Source organism: Numenius arquata, chromosome 8, assembly GCF_964106895.1.
Source record: "Numenius arquata chromosome 8, bNumArq3.hap1.1, whole genome shotgun sequence".
In the NCBI taxonomy this organism is placed as follows: Eukaryota; Metazoa; Chordata; class Aves; order Charadriiformes; family Scolopacidae; genus Numenius; species Numenius arquata.
The window spans coordinates 60063242-60087205 of NC_133583.1; the positions used below are offsets into that span (position 1 = coordinate 60063242).

At 46.3% G+C, this 23964-nt stretch overlaps 1 protein-coding gene across 1 annotated transcript in view; it reads left to right on the forward strand.

The window, feature by feature from the left end:
* CACHD1 (cache domain containing 1) overlaps positions 1 to 20827 on the forward strand; it is a 114658-nt gene extending 93831 nt beyond the window's left edge. The window contains exons 14-27 of the mRNA XM_074152065.1: positions 830 to 972; positions 1636 to 1817; positions 3464 to 3574; positions 7950 to 8072; positions 9745 to 9844; positions 9983 to 10099; positions 11474 to 11634; positions 12311 to 12397; positions 13028 to 13144; positions 14092 to 14243; positions 14638 to 14799; positions 15550 to 15627; positions 16456 to 16557; positions 19116 to 20827. Of these exons, the coding sequence (XP_074008166.1) occupies positions 830 to 972; positions 1636 to 1817; positions 3464 to 3574; positions 7950 to 8072; positions 9745 to 9844; positions 9983 to 10099; positions 11474 to 11634; positions 12311 to 12397; positions 13028 to 13144; positions 14092 to 14243; positions 14638 to 14799; positions 15550 to 15627; positions 16456 to 16557; positions 19116 to 19354 (1874 nt within the window). The 3' untranslated portion in view covers positions 19355 to 20827. The remainder of the gene's footprint in view (positions 1 to 829; positions 973 to 1635; positions 1818 to 3463; positions 3575 to 7949; positions 8073 to 9744; positions 9845 to 9982; positions 10100 to 11473; positions 11635 to 12310; positions 12398 to 13027; positions 13145 to 14091; positions 14244 to 14637; positions 14800 to 15549; positions 15628 to 16455; positions 16558 to 19115) is intronic.
* Positions 20828 to 23964: the final 3137 nt, after the last annotated feature.

Here is a 23964-nt window from a genome sequence, read left to right on the forward strand (position 1 = left end):
GATGACTGCAGTACATATGGCTGCTGGATGGATGGTGATGTGTTTTAGAGGAATGTGAATAAAAGCAGAACACTTCACATACTCCAGGAAAATTTTTCCTTTGGAGACCATTACTCATAGGGAAATTGGGTTCCGTGGGTCAGATATTCAGAAAAGCCATTCGCAACCTTCGGCCCTGCATCATCAGAATCATTTTTCTTTTTTAAAAAAGGCAAAGCTGTCTGGTATTGCAGTTTCTGCACAATGGAAGTTTACTTTCTGCTCTGTTCTGAAAATCACCCCAGACAGCTACGCTGTTATAGATAACTCCTTTTTCTGCACTTGTAATTCTCCACTTGTTCATTATCTGTTACTGAAAATACTTGGTTTTGTTTTCCTCTGCTGTATCTAACATAAACATGGATAATTAATTTCCTTTTTAGCACAGAATCTCTTCTTAAGGGAAAACAGCCCCTGTAATCTTTTGAAAAGTACTAATTCAGAAATTGTTTAGACTTTGAGAACAAGGGCGCTAACGTCTCCCAAATAACTGGACAAACGTTGGGCCTTCTGTGTTTTGAAGCAAGAAAGGTAGCTCATGCGCAGCCTGAGTTGTGGCAGTGCCCAGGGAGGGAAGTTGTGCTGCTGAGCGCTCTGGTTTGCATGGAGAACTTCACCTTTCCTGCCTTTTGTCCTTCCACCCGTGACCTGAAGGAGCTGAGCGCTTCGCGTTCTGATGTGTGGGCGAGTGAAGGAACAGGCAAAGGAAACCCTTTCGTGGTCCGAGTGTGTTTACTGTGCAATATGTGCGAATCGTTGTCCTTAACTTTCTTGTATTTTGCTGTTTTAGAAAGCCCTACAGTGATGCTCTCTGCGGGCAGCTTCTCCTCTCCCTACGAACATCTCAGCCAGCCCGAGACCAAACGGATGGTGGAGCATTACACAGCGTACCTCAGCGACAACACGCGCCTGATCGCCAACCCCGGCCTTAAGGTATGTCCTCGGTGCTAACCGCTCTAGTTAGCCCTGGAGACCCTAGTGTCCTCACGTCCTTGGTGTTCTCACATCGCACACCCAGAGACCCTGGAGTCCTCACGTCCAACACCTTCATCCAGGAGGGGACTACCTGAACCATCCATCTCCTGATGGTTCCATCTCACAGGGTTCTGGAGTGGTGGTTTGGAGCAGTGTTCCCACACCTGGAGAGGTGGCCCTGGGCTTCAAGGCCCAGAAGAGTGGAGAGAGGAGGGAGAGGGCTTCCTCCCTGAGAGGGGGGAAAAAAGTCGATCAGCAGCTATTGAAATAAACCGCAGAAAAATTAAAGCTACGGCAAATTCGTAGCAGAAATATCTTTGTGTTCTTTGGAATGAGAAATTTGTGTTCTTAGGAATGAGAAAAAGCGAAGCACTGCTTATATTTATGTGAAGTAAAAAAAGCAAACTCCAAAAGCTGCAGAGATAACGACAACAATATTTCATTATAATAAGCTTTTCCTTTGCTTGGAATGTGCCAGATCCGTCTGGTGTGAGAAGACTTTAAACAAGTAATTGAGTTTAGATGATCTCTGATGGCTCTTTAGGAAACCCCGCCAGCGGCTTATTATCTTTTCCTGCAAGTCTTAGAGGAACCCTGCCAGGTCCCGCCTTTGTTTTGCAGTTCTCTGTCAGAAATGAAGTAATGGCTACCAGTCACGTCACAGATGAATGGATGACCCAAATGGAAATTAGTAGCCTGAACAGTTATATTGTGCGGCGTTACATAGCAACCCCCAATGGGGTGCTCCGAATTTACCCCGGTTCCCTCATGGACAAAGCATTTGATCCCACCAGGAGACAATGGTGAGTTTTTAGGGTCCCGTTTATCAAAGCTTTGGGATAATCTTGGAGGGCGATAAGGAAAATATTTGGTATCGATTTCATAGCCCGGGGCGGGGGGGGGGGGTATGGCCGGCTCTAAACTATTTAACTAGAAATATTTTCATCACGGCTAAGAAGCTCGGTGCTTAAATACAGCCAGTTAAAACCCTGATTGGCTCTAATTCCAACCCTTTTTATTTTAATTGATAGTTTCTGTTTCCTATCTCTGCTATGGCAGATGGGAATATAAATATTCCGAAAATGAGCAGCCCCTTTAGGGATGAGCCGATTCAGGGGTGTTTTCAGCTCCTTGTGCCATTTTTGGTTGTTAATATTTCAGACTTTTTGTTTGTTTACAGCGGGTTTTCTTGCTAATTTAGAGCAGGAATTTGCTGGCTCTGCTGTGCCCTGTTAATTATGCAGCGGGATCTGATTTGGGAAAATATTTGTGTACACTCCAAATGAGAGCCTGAGACGCGGGAGCGTGCTTTGACGCGGGGGCTTTGTTGAGGGGTCACCCAGGTGCTGCCGGGCAGTGACACCGGGAAAGGCACGAGGAGCGCTGGGTCCCAGCCCTCCGGCTGTACCAGGAAGGCTCAGGATTGCTCCTGGCGCTGGCACTACCTCTCCTGACCCGTGTTTGCCCTGAAAAAAAAATCATTACTGTAGCTACTAATTAGCTTCAGGTTTTCTTCCTGATGTTTTTACTGACAGATGATGGAATTTTGCTCTTTTTTTTGCAGTGAGGGTGCATTCGTGTTCTAAATGAACTGAAGGCACTTTTACAAGCCCTCGTCTCCGTTTTAAAAGCTCTCAAATTATTTTCGTTACTAGTTTTGGGGAGGGTTTTTTCTTTTTTCTTTTTTTTTTTTTTTTTTGCTTTTACACTTGACTGTTTTTCTCAAGCCATGGGTTTGTCAAAGCCTCCGTGGGCAGCGTGCCACGGCGCCTTGTTTTTTTATATCAAGCCAAATGGCGATATTTTGGAAAGAAGATTCAAAAAATCACTAGCAATAAAGTAGAATTCAGTCACTTCCAGAGGACTAAAAAGCAAATAGCTGGAAAGCAAATAGCTTTTTCATACACAAAAGCGTTTCCAACGGTTGGAATGTTTTATAAACCTTCTTGTGAGGGTAGGAAGATGTTTGACACGGCGTGGCTCATTTTGTGTTGACAGTAAATTTTAAAAGAGATCGCAATTCGTAATCACTTTCTGACATCTTTCCAGATTTTCACTGGAATCCTGCCTGTGGGGCGTCCTTTCTCCTGCCTTTGCAGCATCATCGTTTTGCCGGTGTTTGCTTTGAGTCAAACTGGCACCAAGGCATGCGTTTTTTCTGGGGAAGAATGCATACAGTGACATTAAACACATCCTATAAAGAAGTAAATTGAGCTTTTTTAATGCAGTTGTATGTCGTGAGGAACCATTTATTGAGCCAAGTCTGGTTCAGGTCTGGGTCCTAATCATACGTAGGCACTTGTTTAATATTAAGAAATAGTAACTTGGTTGCACATTGTTCACTGTGTGCAGAATTCAATGTTTGTTTCTGCAAAATCAAGGTTACTGTCTCAGAGTTTACAGTAACACTTTTTCACTAATTATGAGTATTTCTTTTGGCTGCCCTTAGGTACTTGCATGCTGTGGCTAATCCAGGACTAATTACCTTTACTGGGCCCTACTTAGACGTCGGAGGGGCTGGCTACGTCGTCACCATCAGTCACACAGTCCATTCTTCCAGGTAAATTGTGGCTTTTGGAGGTTTGTGTCAAGCAAGAGTACTCTTGATTATTGAGATGTGCTTTGGGTAGGAGAGAAATACGCTGAACGACTCCTGTGTGTTCAAGAACTGAAAACCAAGCCCGTTTTTAAAGTGCTTTTGATGAAATATTCCCTCTCTACCGGTAGCCAAAGACTTTTTCACCAAGACAGCAAATCTCTGCATTTCCTAAAGTTACTCACAGGTAACACTTCGGGAGTTTTGTGTGCCAGGGTGATGTTTGGAAGGGAATAAGAGGTGAAAGAGGATCTACCTGACTGCCAATGGAGGTCAGTCCGCAAGACTCTTTTAATTAAAGCCCCGTCCATACTCCAGGAATTGGGGGAGCTCCTCGCCTGGGCTGTTTGAAATCAGTGCTTCTGGTCAGGGACTTTCAGGAGTAAGAAGAACTGAGGAGAAGCCTGTAAACCTTCAGCTGCCCTTACAGGATTGCAGAAAACAAATCGGGGTGGAAACAGCGGCCTGTGCCTTTGGGATCAAACCAAAAAGAACATTATAGCCATATAGGAAGAAACATTTTCTTTATTAATTAGTCCTCTATGGCTTGAAAAAAGGAAAGGGGAAATTTTAATGTATCTTCATTCAAAGTTGATCAAGAGAATCATAGAATCCTAGAATGGTTCAGGTTGGAAGGGACCTTAAAGCCCACCCAGTGCCACCCCCTGCCCTGGGCAGGGACACCTCCCACCAGAGCAGGTTGCTCCAAGCCCCCTCCAACCTGGCCTTGAACCCCTCCAGGGATGGGGCAGCCACAGCTTCTCTGGGCAACCTGGGCCAGGCTCTCCCCACCCTCACAGCAAAGAAGTTCTTCCCCACATCTCATCTCCATCTCCCCTCTTTCAGTGTCAAACCCTTCCCCCTCCTCCTATGGCTCCCCTCCCTCATCCAGAGTCCCTCCCCAGCTTTCCTGGAGCCCCTTGAGGGACTGGAAGGTGTTCCCTTTATTCTCAGTACAGTGAATATTCCCACCAGGATAAGTGGCGTCAGTCTCTCTGGGAACATTGTGTCAGTGCTGAAGTGACCCTTTCCTCCAGGACCAGAATTTCTTTGTTTCGGGTCCCTCCTGGCCAGGCCCCCAGCCCGAGGCTGAGGTTGGGTTGAGATGTAGGCTGTTTAAAGGAGGCCCAAGTTTCAGACATTATAGTTACTCAGTTGTTTTTTTACACGGAGTCTTTTCCAAGACTTTTGCTGAGCCATATGGCTTCTGCACATGCTCCATCCAAGACCCCACCAGGACAAAGTTGCGCTGGGAAATAGAGTCCCCAAAGCCAGCAGAGCTCAGGACTCATCTTTTCTACTCTCCTCGGAGACGTCTCGGCTTTGTTTGGGATTTCCCACCACGGGACATCTGCCTGTCTTTTTTGGCAGGAGCATTATCAGGCCTGATGCCTGCGTGGGGCTTCTCACAGAGGAATTCACTTCAGGGAAATAAGCACTTTGGTAAGAAGAGAAGTGCAATTAATCAAAATTCAGATTTTTATCTAGCAAGTGACGCTTCGGTTAGTTTGAAGAACTTAAAGCTCACGTGGGTTATTAGAACGTGATTAAAGAACGGTTAAACAAAGTTTGGCAGATGGGAGTGTGATTCCTGGGTAAATATGACCTCTAAAGCTCACAGTCACATGCGGTTATAATCCCCAAAGAGGTCTTACTTTAAAAAAAAAACCAAAACAGAGGGCTGGGGGCGGAATCGGTGGAGTTAATGTAGACATGACTCGCGTTGGAAGCTGCTCTGTGGGTTTAAATAACATTAGTTTATCTGGAACTGACGCTTATCTCTCTCTCGTTCCCATTTTACATATATCTGATTTCTTTTTTGGAGGCTGGGAATAGAAGATCCATGCAAGAAGTTATTTAACCCAGCTTGCACCAGCAACCAGAAGGATTTAATGCTTCAAAACGAAGCTAAAATATTTACAGCGTTCCTGATGGCTTTTAGTCTGTTAGGACAGAGCAGCAAGTTCACAGCTTGATGCCTCGTCGCATACGCTTAAACGTGTCTGTGCTGCTTCCCTGTCATCCCTTTGCCCATTCCTTCTCCAGGGAAGGGGTAATGGGAAAAATAAATCAACTGCAGGTTTTCAGAATCAGTTTTTATAAATCTACAAATTCGGTTTGACTACATCTTCACTGTACCTCTTTAAACGCAAACGAAGTTCAGTCCAGTGGACGGAGGGGGTTTTATATGGACAGGGGGTCACCGGCAGCCTCTGCTTTGGATAGTCCAGCTGTGCCGCTCCGTTAGCTTCTTTTTCTAAACGTTTTTAGTCCTATTTTGGAGAGTAAAATTTAAAAAGCAGCAAGTCAAACACGTCTCCTTTCTCATCAGCGTCAAGCCCACATAAGTGCAAAATGGCATGCCCCGTGATGTGAGGAAGAGCCCATCATTTTGTGTCCTTCAGGGGTGAGAGGGAGCTTGGTCTGGCCGTGCCACCCCGGCCTCAGGCTGCCCCCCACCGCCGCGTCATAACCTGCCGTAATAAATAGTAGTGATTAAACTCTGTTATCACGTTAGAAGGGTTTAGCTCCAGAACCTCCCTGCCCTGATGCCCAGCTGCCCAGTGGGGATTTGCACCTTAGTCCAAGTGTGTTGATTCAGGAGGTCTTGAGTACCTGGATGTCTCCCCTGAGGGGAAGGTGGGAATTTGCCAGGACAGGAAGTTTCACAAAAATAACAATGTAAATAGAATATAATTTCTATTTGGAACTTTCGGCATCCAGACAGTCTCAGCCAAATGTCGAGACTCTGCTTCGGCCAGGAGAGCTCTTCAGTTGCTTCACTGATGGTGAGGAAAATTAAAAGGATATGGCTGAGGGAAAGTAGCACTTTCTTACCTTTATAGAGCTGTAAGAATATCCACTTCCATACATCAGCCTGTTTTGTTGGTCTTTGATGTACTGGTTGCTAAGGCAACCGTGTATATCCCCGAACTGGTGTGTGAAAATAGGAACACAAGCACATTCGCTGTACGGGCGAAAGACTGCAATTCACGGCAGCTCTTGGTGCCGGTGCTGGGGCATCCACAGGGAGTCTGGGTCCTGCCCCATCCCTAAATATTTAGTTTATGGTTGCCCTACATTGGGAAAAGATACTGAATCACAACATTTAAGTGAAATGGTTTTAGATGTCACCTGGCGCTCCGCAGGCGGGGGGAGGCAGTGTCAGGTTAACGTGAATTACTCCTGTGTAATTCCCGCTGGCACAGATCACGGGCCTGTTGGTAGAATGGGATTGGAAGCATTTAACACGGTGCTCGTTAACCAGCACCCGAACACCACCTGCTGCAGGGTAACCTCATTCCTGCCTGCAGCTTGGCCAGCTCTGTTTTCTGGCTGAAATTCATACTCACTCCTACACTTCGGAATATTAGGGATTTAGCAAAATGTCTATGGAAGCTTCGTATCATAGAACCATAGAATGGTTTGAGTTGGAAGGGAACTTAAAGCCCATCCAGTGCCACCCCCTGCCCTGGGCAGGGACACCCCCCACCAGACCAGGTTGCTCCAAGCCCCCTCCAACCTGGCCTTGAACCCCTCCAGGGATGGGGCAGCCACAGCTTCTCTGGGCAACCTGGGCCAGGCTCTCACCACCCTCACAGCAAAGTTCTTCCCCACATCTCATCTCCATCTCCCCTCTTTCAGTGTCAAACCCTTCCCCCTCCTCCTATGGCTCCCCTCCCTCATCCAGAGTCCCTCCCTGGCTTTCCTGGAGCCCCCTGGGGGACTGGAAGGGGCTCTAAGGTCTCCCCGGAGCCTTCTCTTCTCCAGGCTGAACCCCCCCAACTCTCTCAGCCTGTCCTCCCAGCAGAGGTTCAGCTCCTGACGCTGGGGGCCGAGCAAAGAGAAGTTGTGCAGAACATGAACCTCCTGCTGGAAATGCAGGATCTGTGTCCTGCGTTCGTTTGTGCGGGTGGGGAATTTTTAATCCTCATTTGTGCTGCTAAATACTAAATGTCTGTAGGTGGTAGGGGCGTATGTAAGAGCCGAGGGAGAACAGCCCATGGGGAGAAGTGTCAGCTCCTGGGTGTGATCCGGTCCTGGGCTGTCTCCAGTCTCCTCCACGTGCTGGTTCTTCGAGGCGCAGTTTATGTGGAGAGACTTCAGGATGTGCAGCAAAGAACTAACGCTGTTGAGACACTGTTCTCCCCGTTTCCAGCTGCCTTAACTGTTCATTTAAGCACAAGAGGGTGAACTGAGCTTTGGTGTGGATTTGAGCTGGCCATTTATATGCCGAGGAACCCAGTCCCCCTTTCAAGCAGAGAACTGAGTAATTAAAATATTAATTATTAATACAGCCATGAAAGCCATTTTCCCTTTTTTCCTCCCCTCTGTGCAGCACACAGATGTCTTCAGGCCATTCGGTGGCGGTGATGGGCATTGACTTCACCCTGCGATACTTCTACAAGGTTCTCATGGACCTGCTGCCAGTTTGTAACCAGGACGGGGGAAACAAAATAAGGTAAACTGTTCCTTCCGTGCAGTTAATATCTAAAGCCTTTTTTTTTTCCCTTTAATCAGACGACCCAAGGTACTTCCCAACTTCACTTATTCTAGGATTTTGTTACTTCCAGTGTGCGTTCTCTGCTTTCCACCCTGGGTTGGATCCGGAGTAACTTGAGAACGTGGTTTGGGCGTTGTTGTTGTTTCTTTCTTTGGTTTTAAACCTTAAATTTGGGGAGGGAAGTGGTTTTCTGTCATCCTCCCAGATCTTTTCTGGTTTGGATTTGGGTGTTTTTTTATATATTTTATGGTGTATAAAAAAAACCAACGAAGATTTCTGGTTTGGCATTTCTTTTCCCCTAATTAAGAACTATTAATAATCAACGGGATCAGATGCTTGATTCTGTTTCTACCTTCCCTAAATGAGGAATTTCAAGCATATTGTTAAATTCTGTGTTAGACCATTCTTATGTAGAAGCCGGATCTAATGCTCAGAGCCCCTGCGTAACCGCACGTGGGTACTAAGAGAGACTGTTCTAACTTTCTGGGAGGCATTTGGGGTTTTTTAATGTATCTCCACTAAGCTTTTTCTCTCTGCAGTCATTTTGGGGTAAATCACCAGCCAACTCGTTCTCCTGTTCCCTATAGGAGAAAAAAAAAGAGAGAATTCAACATTGCAACGTGAACTCCTAATGCAAGACCCAAACAGTTTGAGGCAGTAAAAAAAAATTCCAACTTATAGTTTCATGCCTCCGTTATATACCTAAAGTCCCGTCTGTTCTGTGCTGATTGCTGTAAATTATCTCCTCTCTCTCCCTCCGAGAGCTGATGTATAGGTAGAGCTTTACATTGCTGGCTGCCATGGGAATGGTGGAGTTTAAAGCCGCCCCGAGTGGCAGGAGGCCGGAGGACGTGGCTGCCACCCCGCTGGGCGCTTGGGGAGTGTTGAGCGGCCGCATTGACCTCCTCCCGTCTCCCTTCTGTGGCCACCGATTCTCTTGATGTTGGTGCAGGCTGTGCCGTCCCCCCGGTGCCGCCGGCTCCTCCGCCTTCCCCAGCGCGGCTGTCTGCGGCTATGGAAACGGGAGGTGCCGAAAACAGGACGGATTAAAACCTCCCAGCGCTCTGGTTTCTAGACAGGGGCACGGATCCGACATCAATTCCCTGAGATCACACGGGAAACTTAATGGGAAGAGCTGAAAAGGGAGAGGAAAGGCTGGGAAGGCTGAGAGTGAAACGGGAGTGATTTATCTCCCCGTTAAAATTGAATTCTGAGGCAGGAGGTCGTTAAAGGAGAGTGTGAAATCTCTGTTTAATTAGTAGCACAGTGGATTAATAAACTGTTAAACCTTTCCGAGTTCATTATGCTTAATTTATTTCTGGATCTTCCACGATCAGACAAGACACCGATCAGTTTTCCTTTCTGTTTCTAATCGGTTCCGTTTTCAAGTTCTCTGTAGTCCAGGCTTTAAATCCAGTAACGGACTTAAAAGCTCCAGGGAAATACCCGATACATTCTTCAGAGACATTTTCCAGTGAATTTGCTTAATGGCCCTGTTATTTTAATAAATGGAAGCCTTGAAAAATTCTTCCTCTAGCTGTAAATTTAAGATCCTGTTTTATTTCGCCGTATCTCTCTAAAGCCCGAGGAGGGCTAACGGGGGGCTCTCTGTGTTGTTCGTTGTGGGCAGGTGCTTCATCATGGAGGACAGAGGGTACCTCGTGGCACACCCGACCCTCATCGATCCCAAAGGACACGCGCCGGTGGAGCAACAGCACATTACGCACAAGGTCTGGCTCCTTTTTTTCTTGGTTTTCTTAGTTTTCTTCATTTTTCCTTTTCTTTTTTTCTGAGGCAGTAAGGCAATCTGCTGTTTGTGTCTGATTTTAAAGGCATAAAATCCTCCTTTTTTTTTTTTTTCCACGTAGGAGCCTCTGGTAGCAAATGACATTCTGAACCACCCAAACTTCGTCAAGAAAAACCTCTGCAACAGCTTCAGTGACAGAACAGTTCAGCGGTTTTATAAATTTAATACCAGCTTAGTGGTGAGTGTGTTTTTCTGATTTATTTTGCTTTTGAATGTACTTTGGTTGGGTTGGGTTTCTCTCGGTGGAAAGGCGGATCCTTGCCAGGCTCAGCAGAGGAGGCTGGAAGCCAGAATTCCATGTGGATTGGCCTCCGTTCCCCCTCTCCAAACACCAAATCGGCGATCTGGCCTGCACAGACCGCGCTCGCGCGAGGAGGCAGTGGACTTACGAGGGGTTATGGATGTGATCGTTGGCCAACTGTGGTTGGTGTCTGCAAAGTCTCATCCAGCCTCATGAAAAGAAGTTCTCGGTTGTTGCGTGAGGGCTTTCCGGCCGTAGATGTTTTTTTTGCTTTGGATCCTCTGACCTGACCCTTGGCTTCCAACTCTGACCTGTGTCACTGCTACACGGGTCACAGAGGTCTCTAATACCTTACCTCTCAGCTGAGTGGCCAAATAAATGCGTTTACTGGTGCAACTGGCATGAGCGTTCGCAGAGTATCACTTGCCAGAGTGGAGCCTTTGGAGATGTGGGTGCTCTGCGGGGCCTGTGTGAGCTTCCTCTTGAGCCGAGAGGTCTAAGCCCGGGGCTGTTGTCTCTCCCTGTGCCGTGAATGCCGATTGCAGCGCCGCAGATCCACCCTCCACAAGGTCCCTGCGGGATTATTCAACAGATGTTAAGCTCTGGGGGGGAAGCTGCTCTTTAAAGAATACTTTTCAATTATTGCTGGGAGGAAAAGGTGGGAAACGAGTGTCAAACAATATTTGAAAGTTATGTCAGAATACCTTGGTTTATGTCAGGGAGGCTGAAATATTTTCCCCACACTTGAAATGCAAAATCAAAAATGTGTCCCTGTAAAGGAAATGGCGTAGGATGGAGCAAAACTGTAGGATCGTGGCATGGAAATAGGCATCAGGAATGAGCCTGGCCACTAAATAAGTCACAGCTGTGCAGTGCTGCCCTGTATATTTTTTCATGGTACATGTGCCAGGAAGTTTTCAACAAGTCGTGATGGTGCCTTCCCGGAGGAGGAGCCTCTTTGTGGAGGTCACCGAGGACTGGGACAGTGGGGAGGGGTCGGGGAGCGATGTGAAGGAGTGAAATGGAACCTGCTGCCGGCGGGATATTGGGCTCAGCGCTGCTGCCACAGCTCGTAGTCTTTACAAGATAGTCTTATTTTTTTCTATCTTGAGCGAAGTCTTTCCGCCCAAGACTTTGGAAGCAAAACTCAACAGGTTGATGAAGAATTTTATTTGGGAAGGCGGCGTCCTCCTGTGTTTGTGTTCCCTCAGCTCTGTAGGTTTCCTTGGATGGGGGCAAAGCCTTCAGCTCCCTAAAACAACGCGTTTCTTGCTACGCTTTTGACACTACTGGTTGGTTTTTTTTACCTAGGGGGATCTGACAAACCTGGTGCATGGCAGCCACTGCTCCAAGTACAGGCTGACGAGAATCCCGGGCACCAACGCCTTCGTGGGAATCGTCAACGAGACCTGCGACTCGCTGGCCTTCTGTGCCTGCAGCATGGTGGACAGGCTCTGCCTCAACTGCCACCGGTGAGCGGGGCGTGGGGAACCAAGGGGCTGGGCCGGGCACTGCCGCCTTCCCGCCTTCTTGACGCAGCGTTTATAAAAACAGGGTTATTTTATAAGCTGAGTGAAAACAATATCGTTACTTTACCTGTGCTATTTGTAAGAGGCGCGGCGATTTAGCAAACCTCTAATCCTTCGCCATATTTTTACTGTAGAAAAGCACAGGGTAGTTTGTTATTGACACATTTGGGTAGATAAAGTTAAAAGAGCACGACAGATTCGGTTTCTCGGGGACAGCTATCAATGGACCAGGCCCTTTGTTCTCGCAGACCCTCGATTTTACGTGGATTGGCATAATTTTTCATTGAGGGATCCCTGGCACTTGCAGATTTCGCCTCCACCGGCATCATCAGGTGTTTGTTGCACTGGCAAGAAGGATCCTTGCATCTAGATCTGAGACTTCTCCAGGGGTTGTCTCCTTTTTAAATTTCAGGGGGTGGGTAAGAGATCAGAGAGGCTCCGTTACTACATTGTCCTCAGTCCCAGAGCAGAATAGAGCAATCCCAGTGCTCCCCGGGGAAGGAGAAAGGTTTCTGAACACCCTTCCCTGTGGCCAACTCCTGTTAGGGAGCCGCGCTGTGGGGCTGAAATCACCCCGCGATCTCTGATTGCGTTTTCTCTGCGTTTTCTGCCCCTGCAGAATGGAACAGAACGAATGTGAGTGCCCTTGCGAGTGCCCTCTGGAGGTAAATGAATGTACCGGCAACCTCACCAACGCCGAAAGCAGGTGAGAACCCACCTCCTCTGATGGAACAGCACTGGACAGAAGTTAACACAATTACTTAATTGTTTATGCTAAATTACAGGTGATACAGGAGAGAATAAGACAGTATTTTTAGTGTAATTAAGCAGATTATATGTAATAGGTAAAAAGGAATCACAGAATGGTAGAGGTTGGAAGGGACCTCTGGAGGTCAACTCCTCCAACCTCCTGCCAGAGCAGGTCCACCCAGAGCAGGTTGCACAGGAACGTGTCCAGGCGGGTTTGGAATCTCCAGAGAAGGAGACTCCACCACCTCCATGGGCAGCCTGTTCCAGGGCTCTGCCACCCTCACAGGAAAGAAGTTTTTCCTCATGTTGAGAAGGATTTTCCTGTGTTCCAGTTTGTGTCCGTTGCCCCTTGTCCTGTCCCCGGGCACCACTGAGAAGAGCCTGACCCCATCCTCTTGCCACCTGCCCTTTAGCTATTGCTCAGCATCGCTGAGATCCCCTCTCAGTCTGCTCTTCTCCAGCTGAACAGCCCCAGGTCTCTCAGCCTTTCCTCAGCAGAGAGATGCTCCAGTCCCTTGATCATGATGTTTTTCAGTGGTTGTGCTCTGACTGCTTCTATAAGGCTTTACTTTTTGCCCCAATTTAGGAATCCGAGTTGTGAAGTTCATCAGGAGCCAATGACTTTCACGGCGATCGACCCGAGCCTACAGGACGCGCTCCCGCAGTGCATCAACACTCAGTGCAACCAGAGAACAGAGAGCGGGTAAAGCGGCGTCCTCCGTCCCTCTAAATACACCGTGTTCTTGAAATAATTAAGTGAAAATAGCTCTTCCTTACATGTTTGAAAGAAAAAAAGCAGTATGATGCCAGAATGAGGCGTTGTAGCACACACCAGTGATATTACACTGCAGTGCAGAAGAAGACCTCAGTATTCCTGTTGGAGTCACTTTACACCATTAACAGCAAACACATGGCTTCCCCGTCACACTTGTGACTCTGAGCACCGAGGGTTGTGCAAGTGGAAGATTTCCTATTGAAAGGAGAAGGAATTCTTCCTCTTGGCCAAACGGCTAGTGCCGCTGGGTTTGTCTGCCTTCTGGAGGGAGGTGTGGATGAAAGGGTTGACAGAAAGTAGACAGTACAGTCGCGGTGGTGCCTTTGGGTCCCATCGGAGATGGGAGCTGCCCATCGGCTCCCAGTTTCCTGCTTCTCTGCTCTACTCCTGGCATTATGTAGAGGAGCTCGAGGGCTTATTTAGCTTGTGCTTGTTAGGAGCGGTCTCCAGGGGACTGAGACTGCTAGAACACATCATGCTCAGACCAGGATTTCCAAATCCTTTCTTCCGTCTCCCAAAGGATTGCAGAAAGAGGGTGGAACCGGAGTCGGACTTCTCCGTGCTGAGAAATGGCTTATTGGAGGAGTTACAAGTAGGAAGTTCTTCCTTTGCTCGGGCTGAGGGATGGAGGCAAAAACCAAAGCAAAGAGACTTGGAAGACGTGTGCTGAAGTTGCAGCTGCCCCGTATAAGTTCCCTTGTGGTACTTTTAATTTTAATGAGAAGGTTTTTGTGGCCAAACGTTCCCTATGTGAGGGTTTAGGGATGATTTTGGCTTCCCTCTGTCTCGCGGTCCTAAAATAAGACTGAGCTGTGCCAAAGGGGAAGTGTTGAACTTGAAAGTAAACACGGTCTTCTGTCGGTTTTGATTTTCAGGGATTGCTTTGGAGTGTTGGACTGCGAGTGGTGTATGGTAGACAGCGACGGGAAGACCCATCTGGATAAGTCCTACTGTGCCCCTCAGAAGGAATGCTTCGGTGGCATTGTGGGAGCCAAGAGCCCCTACGTGGATGACTTGGGAGCAATAGGTAACTCTGCCGCTCTGAAGAGACGCTGAGTGAACTGCTTGTGTTGGATAACCTGCACTGTCAGTGCCGGAGCGTCCTTCACATCACGTGTTTATCTCTTACGCTGGAGGTAAATTAGCAGAAATAGTGCATCAAGCAGTAAAGAAGTAGCATCAGGCCTGTTGTGGGTATCACAGTTTTGAAAATATAGATGTGTAGCCGAGCTATACGTTCCCATCTTTAAGATGTGCCCTCTCTGAATTTCTTCTCCTATTTAAAGTGTCCTGTCCTGCCGGTGGGCACTTAAACACCAAGAAAACCTTCAAGATCTTCTCTAAACTTAAGATATGTTGATTTAAACCTTTCTGCAGAGAATTTATGGGTTTTTTTTCCTGTTTTGTCCCTTTTGATTTAGGAGATGAGGTGATCACTCTGAACATGATCAAAAGCGCACCGGTGGGCCCAGTGGCTGGAGGAATTATGGGCTGCATCATGGTGCTTGTCCTAGCAGTGTACGCCTACCGCCACCAGATCCATCGGAGGAGTCACCAGCACATGTCACCTCTGGCCGCCCAGGGTGAGCTGATAACTCTTGAGAGAGAAATAGTAGGGTGGGAATTAAAAAACAACCCAAAAGCCCCAAACAAAAAACTCCACAAAACCAAACCAACCGACCAACAACAACCCCCCAAACCCTCTTTCCTTGGTTTTGTTTCAGTGCTTCACCCCATTTTACTTCCTTTTTAACGATCCTTGTAAAAGCCAGGTCTGGGCCAGGGTGCTTGTGTATTGCTGCCCTCTCCTGGGTGCAGCCAGACCTGCTGCTGCCGGAGGAGACTGCCCCAAAAGATGCAGCTTTGTCAGGAAGCTGAAGTTACACTTTTTCTAGAGCTAAAGCGCTAAGCCCAGCGTCACTTGTGTTCCCTGTCATGTGTTCATGGAATATCTATTCATAGATTAGATAAAACCATTGAAATCTGAGACAAAACTGTGTTTGGGAGAAAGGATACTGGTAGAAAGAGGGGAGAAGTGTGATCAGGGCTAATTACCTCCATATTTGATTACACCCTGGCTCTATTTTGAATCACTTCACTGTCTTCAAAACTTTAGAGCCCGTTCCTTGCAGAGGGAGGTGGGGGTGTATCGTATTCCTAGAATTCCTGTCCCCATCTATCTTGGACAAAGAGCACACCAAGCTCAGACCTCAGATCTCTTCACACAGTAACGCAAAGTGCTTCCACGATCTTACCAGGGTGACAGCCGTTAGTAAGATGACCCAAAATTTTTCTCTTAACAGTTGCATTTTTCTGTTTGTAATGGTGTGTAGAAATGTCAGTGCGTATGTCGAACCTGGAAAATGATAGGGACGAGAGAGACGATGACAGCCACGAAGACAGAGGCATCAGTAAGTACCAAATCACTTTGCCGTAAAAAAAAATCTTAGGAGTAAATGAGCTATTTGTTTTCTTAATATGCTAGAATTAAAAAATACAGGAGGAACCCCTGTGCTGATTAGCAGCAGAAAATGATAGGACAATTTTTAACTTACCCAGCGCACCTTTAGTCTCATGCTGAAAAATTACATTTCTTTACTTTAAGAAGACTAAATTCGATTATACGTGGAGGAGGTTTGCCCCTCATGCCCCCCCCCTCCCCCCCCCCCATCATAACCACTTCCAGAAATAGCTCCGATCAGCTAAAAAAATTGCACTTGTGACAGCACAGGGTATGGAAAACTACTCCCTTCCTTCAGCCTTGGAAAGCAGAGGCCAAGCCTGGCATGAATGTTCACCAAATGCGGCAGTAAATCTTATTTGCATTGATTTGGGATGTCTGGACTTCTTTGCTGTTCAGTAAAGGCAGCATTTTGCATGTCATACCGCTGCCCTGTAAGATGAGCCCGTGCACCTAAACGCTGGGAGGGCTCCAGAATCAGAGCATATCCCTCTCCCTGGGTCCTCACCAAACCAGAACTAAAATAATACCCAAGATTTGAGCGTCAACACTCAAAGACTGAAAAATAAGTGTATCTGAACTTCGTGGTTTGCATCTACTGCTTCTCCAGGTCCTTACTCCTACTCCTCCGTCACTTGACAATCTTCTTAAAAGAAGTAGCATTTGAGAAGAATTAGTTTGCAGAAAGCCTATTCCCCTGTGCCTGATTTGTCCCGCTGATAACAGTTCAGTAAAAGCCCTTTCTTTAAAACTGTTTCTCTCTCTCTCTCCCCCCCAGTCAGTAACACCAGATTCATAGCGGCGGTAATAGAGCGTCACGCCCACAGCCCCGAACGCAGACGCCGCTACTGGGGGCGATCGGGAACGGAGAGCGACCACGGTAAGACCTTGAATCCCTGCCCTGGCCCCGGGTTAATGATTGCGGTTCCTGGGTTTCCTTCAGAAGTCTGGCCCCTTGCAGATAAAGCTGCCACGGCCAAACCAAACCAAAAAACCTTTGCTCCTTGTTGCGTCGCGCTTGAGGAGTTTTGACCCTCGTCAGCTGATGGTGCCCAGCGAGGAGCTGGTTTTCTCAGAGAGGCGGTAGAGCAGCAGCTAAAGGCTCTGCTCTCCCTGGCTGGTTTGGGGTCCTGCCAGCTTCACTGCGGGAGCAGAATTCAGACCGACAGAAACGGGACTGCATTTACCACGCTCTTTCTCCATTGCCAACCTGAATAATCCACGTGTTCAGTTGAGATAACGGACCTCTCCTACTTAACAAGAGAAAGGAAGACCCTTGCAATCAAGTCAGCATCTCGACCGCTCGTCTCTTTGATGTGACGTGCACGTGTTTCATAAAATATTAGCAACACGTGCTGGACACCTGGGGTAAAGTAAGCACAGATTCAGAGACCAAGGAGTCAGGTGCCTCCTTAGCCTTTCTGGTGGACGTTGAGTCCGTACCATCACCGCAGAGGACATCTGTGTCACCTTTACGAGAATAATGACAGCATTGACTGTGTACACGTACAGCAATGAGGGGTGTTCAGCCGTGTGTTTGCCCCACACACACTTCAACCCTGTTTAGGTTCAGGGAATTATGATACGCCCCCCGAGACTGAGTCTTCTTCACTCTTGAAGGGTGTTGTGCTGCTGACTCGTGAGGAGGCTTAATATGAATGAAGAGGAGGGTCAGACAAGGCAGTCTGTCCCCCGTGTCACAGATGTGTGACATAGTGGCTGGTGTTACAGCAGACAGGTTCAATTATTAAGAGGGTGGTTGCACTAATGGAATTGCTGAGGGACAGGAAATCTGAAGGCCAAAGCCTTGGAACATGGATGAACAGATGCCTGAGAGCCGATCTTGCTGGAGGAGGAATTACCCTGGATTTGGGGCCGGATGACCTGTGCTGAAGCAGATTTACTCCACTAATGCTCTTTTTGCTCCATTTCTTGTCATCCCAGCAAATCCTTCCCATCTTTCCAGTCCCCACGTCAGGGGAACTCTCTACCTATTTCTGAAACGTGGGCTTCTATTTATACTTTCTGTAATTCCATCGTCTTCAAAGGGCTGCCCAGTCGTCTTCCCCAGTTCCCCTCTGCCAGCTAGAGACCGTGACTCAGAGCATGGGAAATGAGACCCAGCTGCGAGGATTTGGCCTCAGATTTTTAACACACTTCTTTTAGGTGTCTCAAGCTGAAAACCCGACCGAGATGCTCAGAGAAGCGCTAGTGGCTTTTCAGCTCTCAGCCAAAGTTTTCCGAGATGGATTATTTTTCCAATTAAAGCAAGATCTTTTTCCTTTTAAATTTTTGTTTGTGTGTTTTGCATTTAGAAAGACTGAGGTGGTTTTGTTTGCGCTGCAAACTGGTTTTGAGTGGTAACAGCTGGTTTCAGTGGGAAATCCAAACCTCGCAGTAACTACCGGCACCTGCTTCTAAAGAGAGGGACAGGAGATCTCCCTGAGAAAGCGCGATCTCATCCAGCGAGGGTTTAGCCGTTAGCTGGCTTCCTGGTGACATCATTTCCTCGGATATCCCGGAGAATGCAATGTCTCGTTACTCCTATAGACGGCTGCTCTGGGGTGTTTTTTAACTTCTCAGAGTCCGGTAGCAGATATTGGAGCCCAAGCAGAGCCTCCAGTTAATTGCGCTGTGGAAGCGTCAGTGCTGTTTGCCTTAATGGACCTGCTGCGTGAAACGCTTCCAGGTGGATTCAATAGACTTAACTGTATGGGAAGCTCACCCACATTAAAAACATGTGTTTGGGGGTTGTAAATAGACTCTCACAGGTGAAGAAGTGCTCTCTTCCCCTTAAAAAGAGAATACTGTGATTATACAAGATGATGTGAGAAGCTTTCCTGCTTCCAAATACAGCAGCTGGTGATCCTTCCTAGGAAAGATGTGGTTTGATGGGACCAGAGGTCACGGTGGATCCCACCTATTTCTTCTCTCTGTAAAAGTCCAAGTAATATCTTAAAAGATACAACTGCCAAGAAAAATTCTGTTACATTTTGTTTTTCAAATCATAGTGAGCAATTGCACCCTAAGGAACTGTTTCACTGAATTTCACTGAATTTTTTTAGAGTTGGAAGGGACCGTATAGATCATCTAGTCCAACTCCCCTGCTGAAGCAGGATTGCTTAGAGAATGCTACTCAGGACTGCTTGAACGCATGATTGGTTTTTACTATTTAAGGTGGCACAGACCATTTGACCCCAAAGTTTATAAACAAAGGTGGTGACAGGGAAAGGGATCTGTTATGAGCCTGCAGGAGAGGATGGGTTTGTTTGGGTTATTTTTTTCCTTTTTCTATTAATTAAAGTATTAGTTAATTCTATTAATTTACTCTCCGTAAAGCACTGGCTGTGTCTGATTGCCTGACGGGTGCAGCAGCCGGCACCGACTGACCTTTTTAGCCTGGCTTTTAATTGTTGGTCCTGCCAATTCCTTTTCCAGGCTACAGCACCATGAGTCCTCAGGAAGACAGCGAGAACCCTCCGTGCAACAACGACCCGCTGTCGGCTGGCGTCGACGTTGGAAACCACGACGAAGACTTGGACCTGGACACGCCGCCTCAGACGGCTGCCCTCTTGAGTCACAAGTTCCACCACTACCGGCTGCACCACCCCACGCTCCACCACAGCCACCACTTGCAGGCTGCGGTCACGGTACACACTGTGGACGCCGAGTGCTAATGGACGACGACGACGATGGGAGCGTAACTAGTGAATGACGATCCACGCAGCCACGGGCAGCTCGGCTTCCGTGCTTTTCACCAGATTTAACTCACTTCCTGAGTAAACTGCGTAAGGCAGAAAAAGCTTTACGTTTTTATAAATGTAAGGTCGGCTCTGAAATGGAAGGGAAACGTGCTTGATGAATGGACCTGCCGTAACGTTGAAGAAAATGGAGCAGGAGGCACGTTAGACCTCCAGAAATGGGGATGCGAGTTTATACAGCAGCTGGTGCTTTGGAAGCCTCGTTACGCTGAGCCAAGAGGAGAGAGAGAGCGAGCTTGAAAGAGCCAGCGATGATTCGGTTTCCTTAACTGGAAGAGCAGAAATCTGTGCGGCTGAAGGCTAAAGAAGTGCCAGATAGAGGCGGGGAAGGGGGGGGAAAGGCTGGTGGTTTCTCTGCAGTTCGTTTCACGCGTAGAAAGTTCACTGCTCCGACAATTGCTGTCTGGAACCTGGGACAATGCATCTCAAGATTTTTAAGTAAAGGATTATTTTTCTACTATTTATTGAACTTGAAACTTTTGGGAGGGGGAGGGAGGGAGGGAGAAAACATGTTAGCAATTCTCAACGACTGCCACATATATTCTGTGCTGGTGAAGTGGTTCTTCCGAGGAAGACATCTGGTTCTTATTAGCTGATATTCATCCACTGCCCCACTCTGCAAAAGGGAAAATGAAGAAGTCGTTTCTGATGTGTTTACAGTATGAATGCTTTCTTTTCCACAATTGTTTTCTCTAAATATTAGAACCTGATTTATATGACAGTGTTTTCTTCCTATTTGCAGAGGAGAAATCCTGTACTGCCTTACTAAAATTCTGAGAATTCTGCCCATAAACCTCTCCGTCTTTTACCTCTTCGGTCATCCTTAAAGGTTTCCTGTGTGGAAGTAATAAAGAATTTATTTAGCATTAGTTACTGGATAATTCCAAATGAAATCTGTGCCATTCTCCTGTTTCCTTAGGACACTGTCAGGATCAGAAGTAGGGATAAACCAGTGTTTTGTAAAACTTGGGCTACTGTGGAAGGTCTTTCTGAAATCATGATTTTAAGCTGCTGCTGTTTGTCTGGAATTTAACTTTGCTTGGTAATTCAAACAAAGAGCAATCAATCTCTCTACAACACGGAGCATCACAATTAGGAATTAGTTTTAAATCACAGTGTTGTATCTTAGCTTCACATTTTGTGATTACAATGATATAAAAACATTCTCGCACTGTGCATATGATAAACATCCATTTATATGTAGGTTTTTTTAAAAAATCACTTGTTTTAATTAATATGGTACTTAATACTGGATTATGTAAAAAAAATTGGTTCTTAAACAGTACGGTAAAATAACTATATGTGTGATATCAGGATACCCCTTTATACTATGTATAAAATTAAAATCTCTAGTGAAATAAACTGTATATAAAGTATAGTTCTGTGGATAACTGGCTAGATTGAAATTATTCTGTCTCAATTTCATTTTCTGGCTGAATGAGTGAACAGGAGTGAAACATTTGGTCAGATTCCTCTTGTTTTTATAAACACTCAAAAGATCTCATTTTTACATATAAATAACAGAATTGATATATGTTTTAAATTTTTTTTTTTTTTTTTGTTAGCCTGTTGATCGTTATGTGGGAAATGAACATTTCTGGAAGTGCTCAGCCACGGAGTAGACTCACCAAAGCCCATCACTTGGGTTTTTGATTCCGTGCTACTGGAAACTGGGTTGCACTGGAGTTGCCGTTCGGCTGTGTTGGGGTAGGAATGGGCTGGGGGGGAGGAGGGGGTGGTGACCAGGCACCTGTAGAAATCCATGAGGCGCTGCTTTATGTTCTCAAAGGGCTGAGTCTGCTGCCCTGTAACGGTTTGTGTGTCCTTTTATAGGCCCAACTTGCTAGAATTTCTAATTTTGAATCCAAAGTAACGCTGGTTGTTGGGTAACGGACAAACGGGCTGTTTTGTCAGGTTTGCCTGGAGAAGAAAACGCGTTATCTTAATAATGCGTTATCGTTAATAATGGTAGACTAAAGAACAACATGCCCCTCCAAGAAGCAGAATTTTTAAGCATGAAGGGAAAATAGCTTTCAGTATGTTCAACTATACGCAAGTTTCAATAATGGTTTGCACAAAACATCAAACAAGATGCTTTGTTGCTTTTCTTGAACTCATGAAGGCGTTCTCACTAAAATTCAGAGGTAAATCAGATTTGAAGTTCTGGCTTGGACGTGACTTGTTCAAATCTGGGAGCGTAAGGTGTAGAAGGTGGAATTCAGCCAAAAGCTGTTACCACAGGACAAAAGCGGCTCTGGAAGTCACTGACTCCTAAAGCGGAATTCAGATTGTATTTTGCCCGTCTGCAGACGTACGAAGGAAGCTCGTTATGCGGCAGAAGTTCCTTAACTCGATTATTTGCTCCCCAGTTGTAGGGGTTTTTATGTCAAGCAACATTAAAATAGTTTCCTTGCGTATAAAGTAATATAAACAGGAATAAAGAAAAGCACACCTTCGGCTTGATCCGCACTTGCCTGCTCGGGTGCTGAGGTTAATTTACACCAGGTAAGGCTATGGAGCACATCTGCAGTGAGGAGCACATCATTAATTCCAGCTTTAATTAAACTGCAGTGTTAAACACAGGTATGTATACATTCATTAACCCACACTGGCACTTTCTGTACTACTTTTTCATACTGGGACAAATAATTTTTGTTCAAAATGTATCAGAAAGCTATTTGAATAAGCACATCCCTTGTGAAACGCAATAATATTAATTACTTTCCTGACTACAGTGCTGTTTTCAGTGGATTTTTTTGTTGTTCTTAGAATTACACACCAGGCAGAAGCTGCTTGTAGTGTTCTCTCTTGCAGCCTTGCCAGAAATACCTGCGTTACGCTTCTCTTTAAGCAGCTGGCAGAAAGTCACGGCAACTTTTACCTTTAAAAACTTTCACCTTTAAAAACTTTTAACAGTTTTCCTAGAGCAGCACCTCGTTGCTGCTCCATCACTTTTGTTCCAGGGCGCACAAACTGTTCTCGCTTCGTGGGGTCTGGACAACTTTGCTTATACTAGAAGTAATGAGAAGAGCCAAAGCTCTTGCTATTAAGGAATAATTATGGGAAAAACACAGATAAAGAGATGTGCCAAATCCCAGCCTCAAATGCTGACGGCTAACCTCGGCCCAGCAGGAATAAATAACGCTGGTAACAATCCTGTTCATTTAAAACAAAACCCTGATAAATACAGCAGGGAACCTGGATGTAATCCAGGTTTCTAAGAAGCTGCAGGACAGCTCTTCTGTTTTTATTGCAGGTGGTGCTGCCATGGCCTTCCCTCCCCGTGATTATTTTACTGCCTTGACTGAGGAGCAGGATCATAAAAGCAGCAGTTCGCTGCCTGGCTTGGACTCGTACCCCGTGTCCTCCTTACCTATAACCGCGAGACTTTATGGCCACTAATTTTCCACTTGTTTCATTTTTGAAACTTAGTTATATTAATTTCCTGTAGGTTTTCTGTCGTTCTTGCAGAACAAGTTCTTTGGAAATGAAAATAAGCGTTGCCTTTGGTTTGTGTTTACTAACCTTAAATTGACTCAATGCTTTTGGTATTTGAGAACTGTGAAGTGCATTGATTTTTTCCTGTATGTAACAACCAGGTTCTCCAGCTGCTCTGCCCAGAGACAGAAGCCGTTTACAACTTCAGAATATATTGCTCAAAAATTAATCGAGACAATTTTTTAATTCGTTTACGTTGTTGCCTTGATAAAAAATGCGATTTGGAAAGAAGAGTATGTTACAACTTGCCCGTGAGCATTTTATAAGGCCACTTAAGCCATGAAATACTATCTTTCCCCTTGCCCTTGGCGATAAGAGAGAAGACAGATGAGAATTCAGGAGATGTTCACGTGCGCCGCAGCAGTTGTGACTATAACTGGGCAAAATGTGGCCTGTCGCTTTCAGAGGCTTTATTCCGTAAAGTGACCCAGAACCGGTGATGAGGATAGAAAGTCGATTTGTCAGAGTACAAGTTACGGTAGTGAGCTGGCAGCAAATACGGAAAAGTGGGGAAAAAATAGGATACAGAAGACCTGGATCAAGTTAAGAGAGTGCAGGTAATCCAAAAGGCTGTACGCGAGTGCAAAGATTAATTTGCAGCGTTCCCAGCCCTTAGCTACCCATTTCATTTGTTTTTAAAAGAGAATTCCAGCTACGGCTGGGATTTTCAAAGGAGCCTGCACTACGCTTCCAGTGATGTTTGGAATATTAATTCCTACAGCACTTTCTTTGCTAAACTGTGGGGTTGTTTTGCTGTACAATTCCCCTTTTGCCATGGTCCCCAACTATGAAAAAGCAATATAAGTGCCATAAAGTATTTCCTATTACTTATTTGCAGCACTTCTACGTGATGAGAGGTAATTATTTCCTCTACTTTATGTCCTCTGAACTGAGTCACGGGAGGACCTTGGCCCAGAGAAGGGCTTACGTTGCCGAAGCCAAGGCTACGGTGGAATTTAGACACTGGAGTCCAAGAGTGCGGCCCTCCGGCCCCTGCCTCGTTAGTCAAGTGCCAGACATAATTGGCG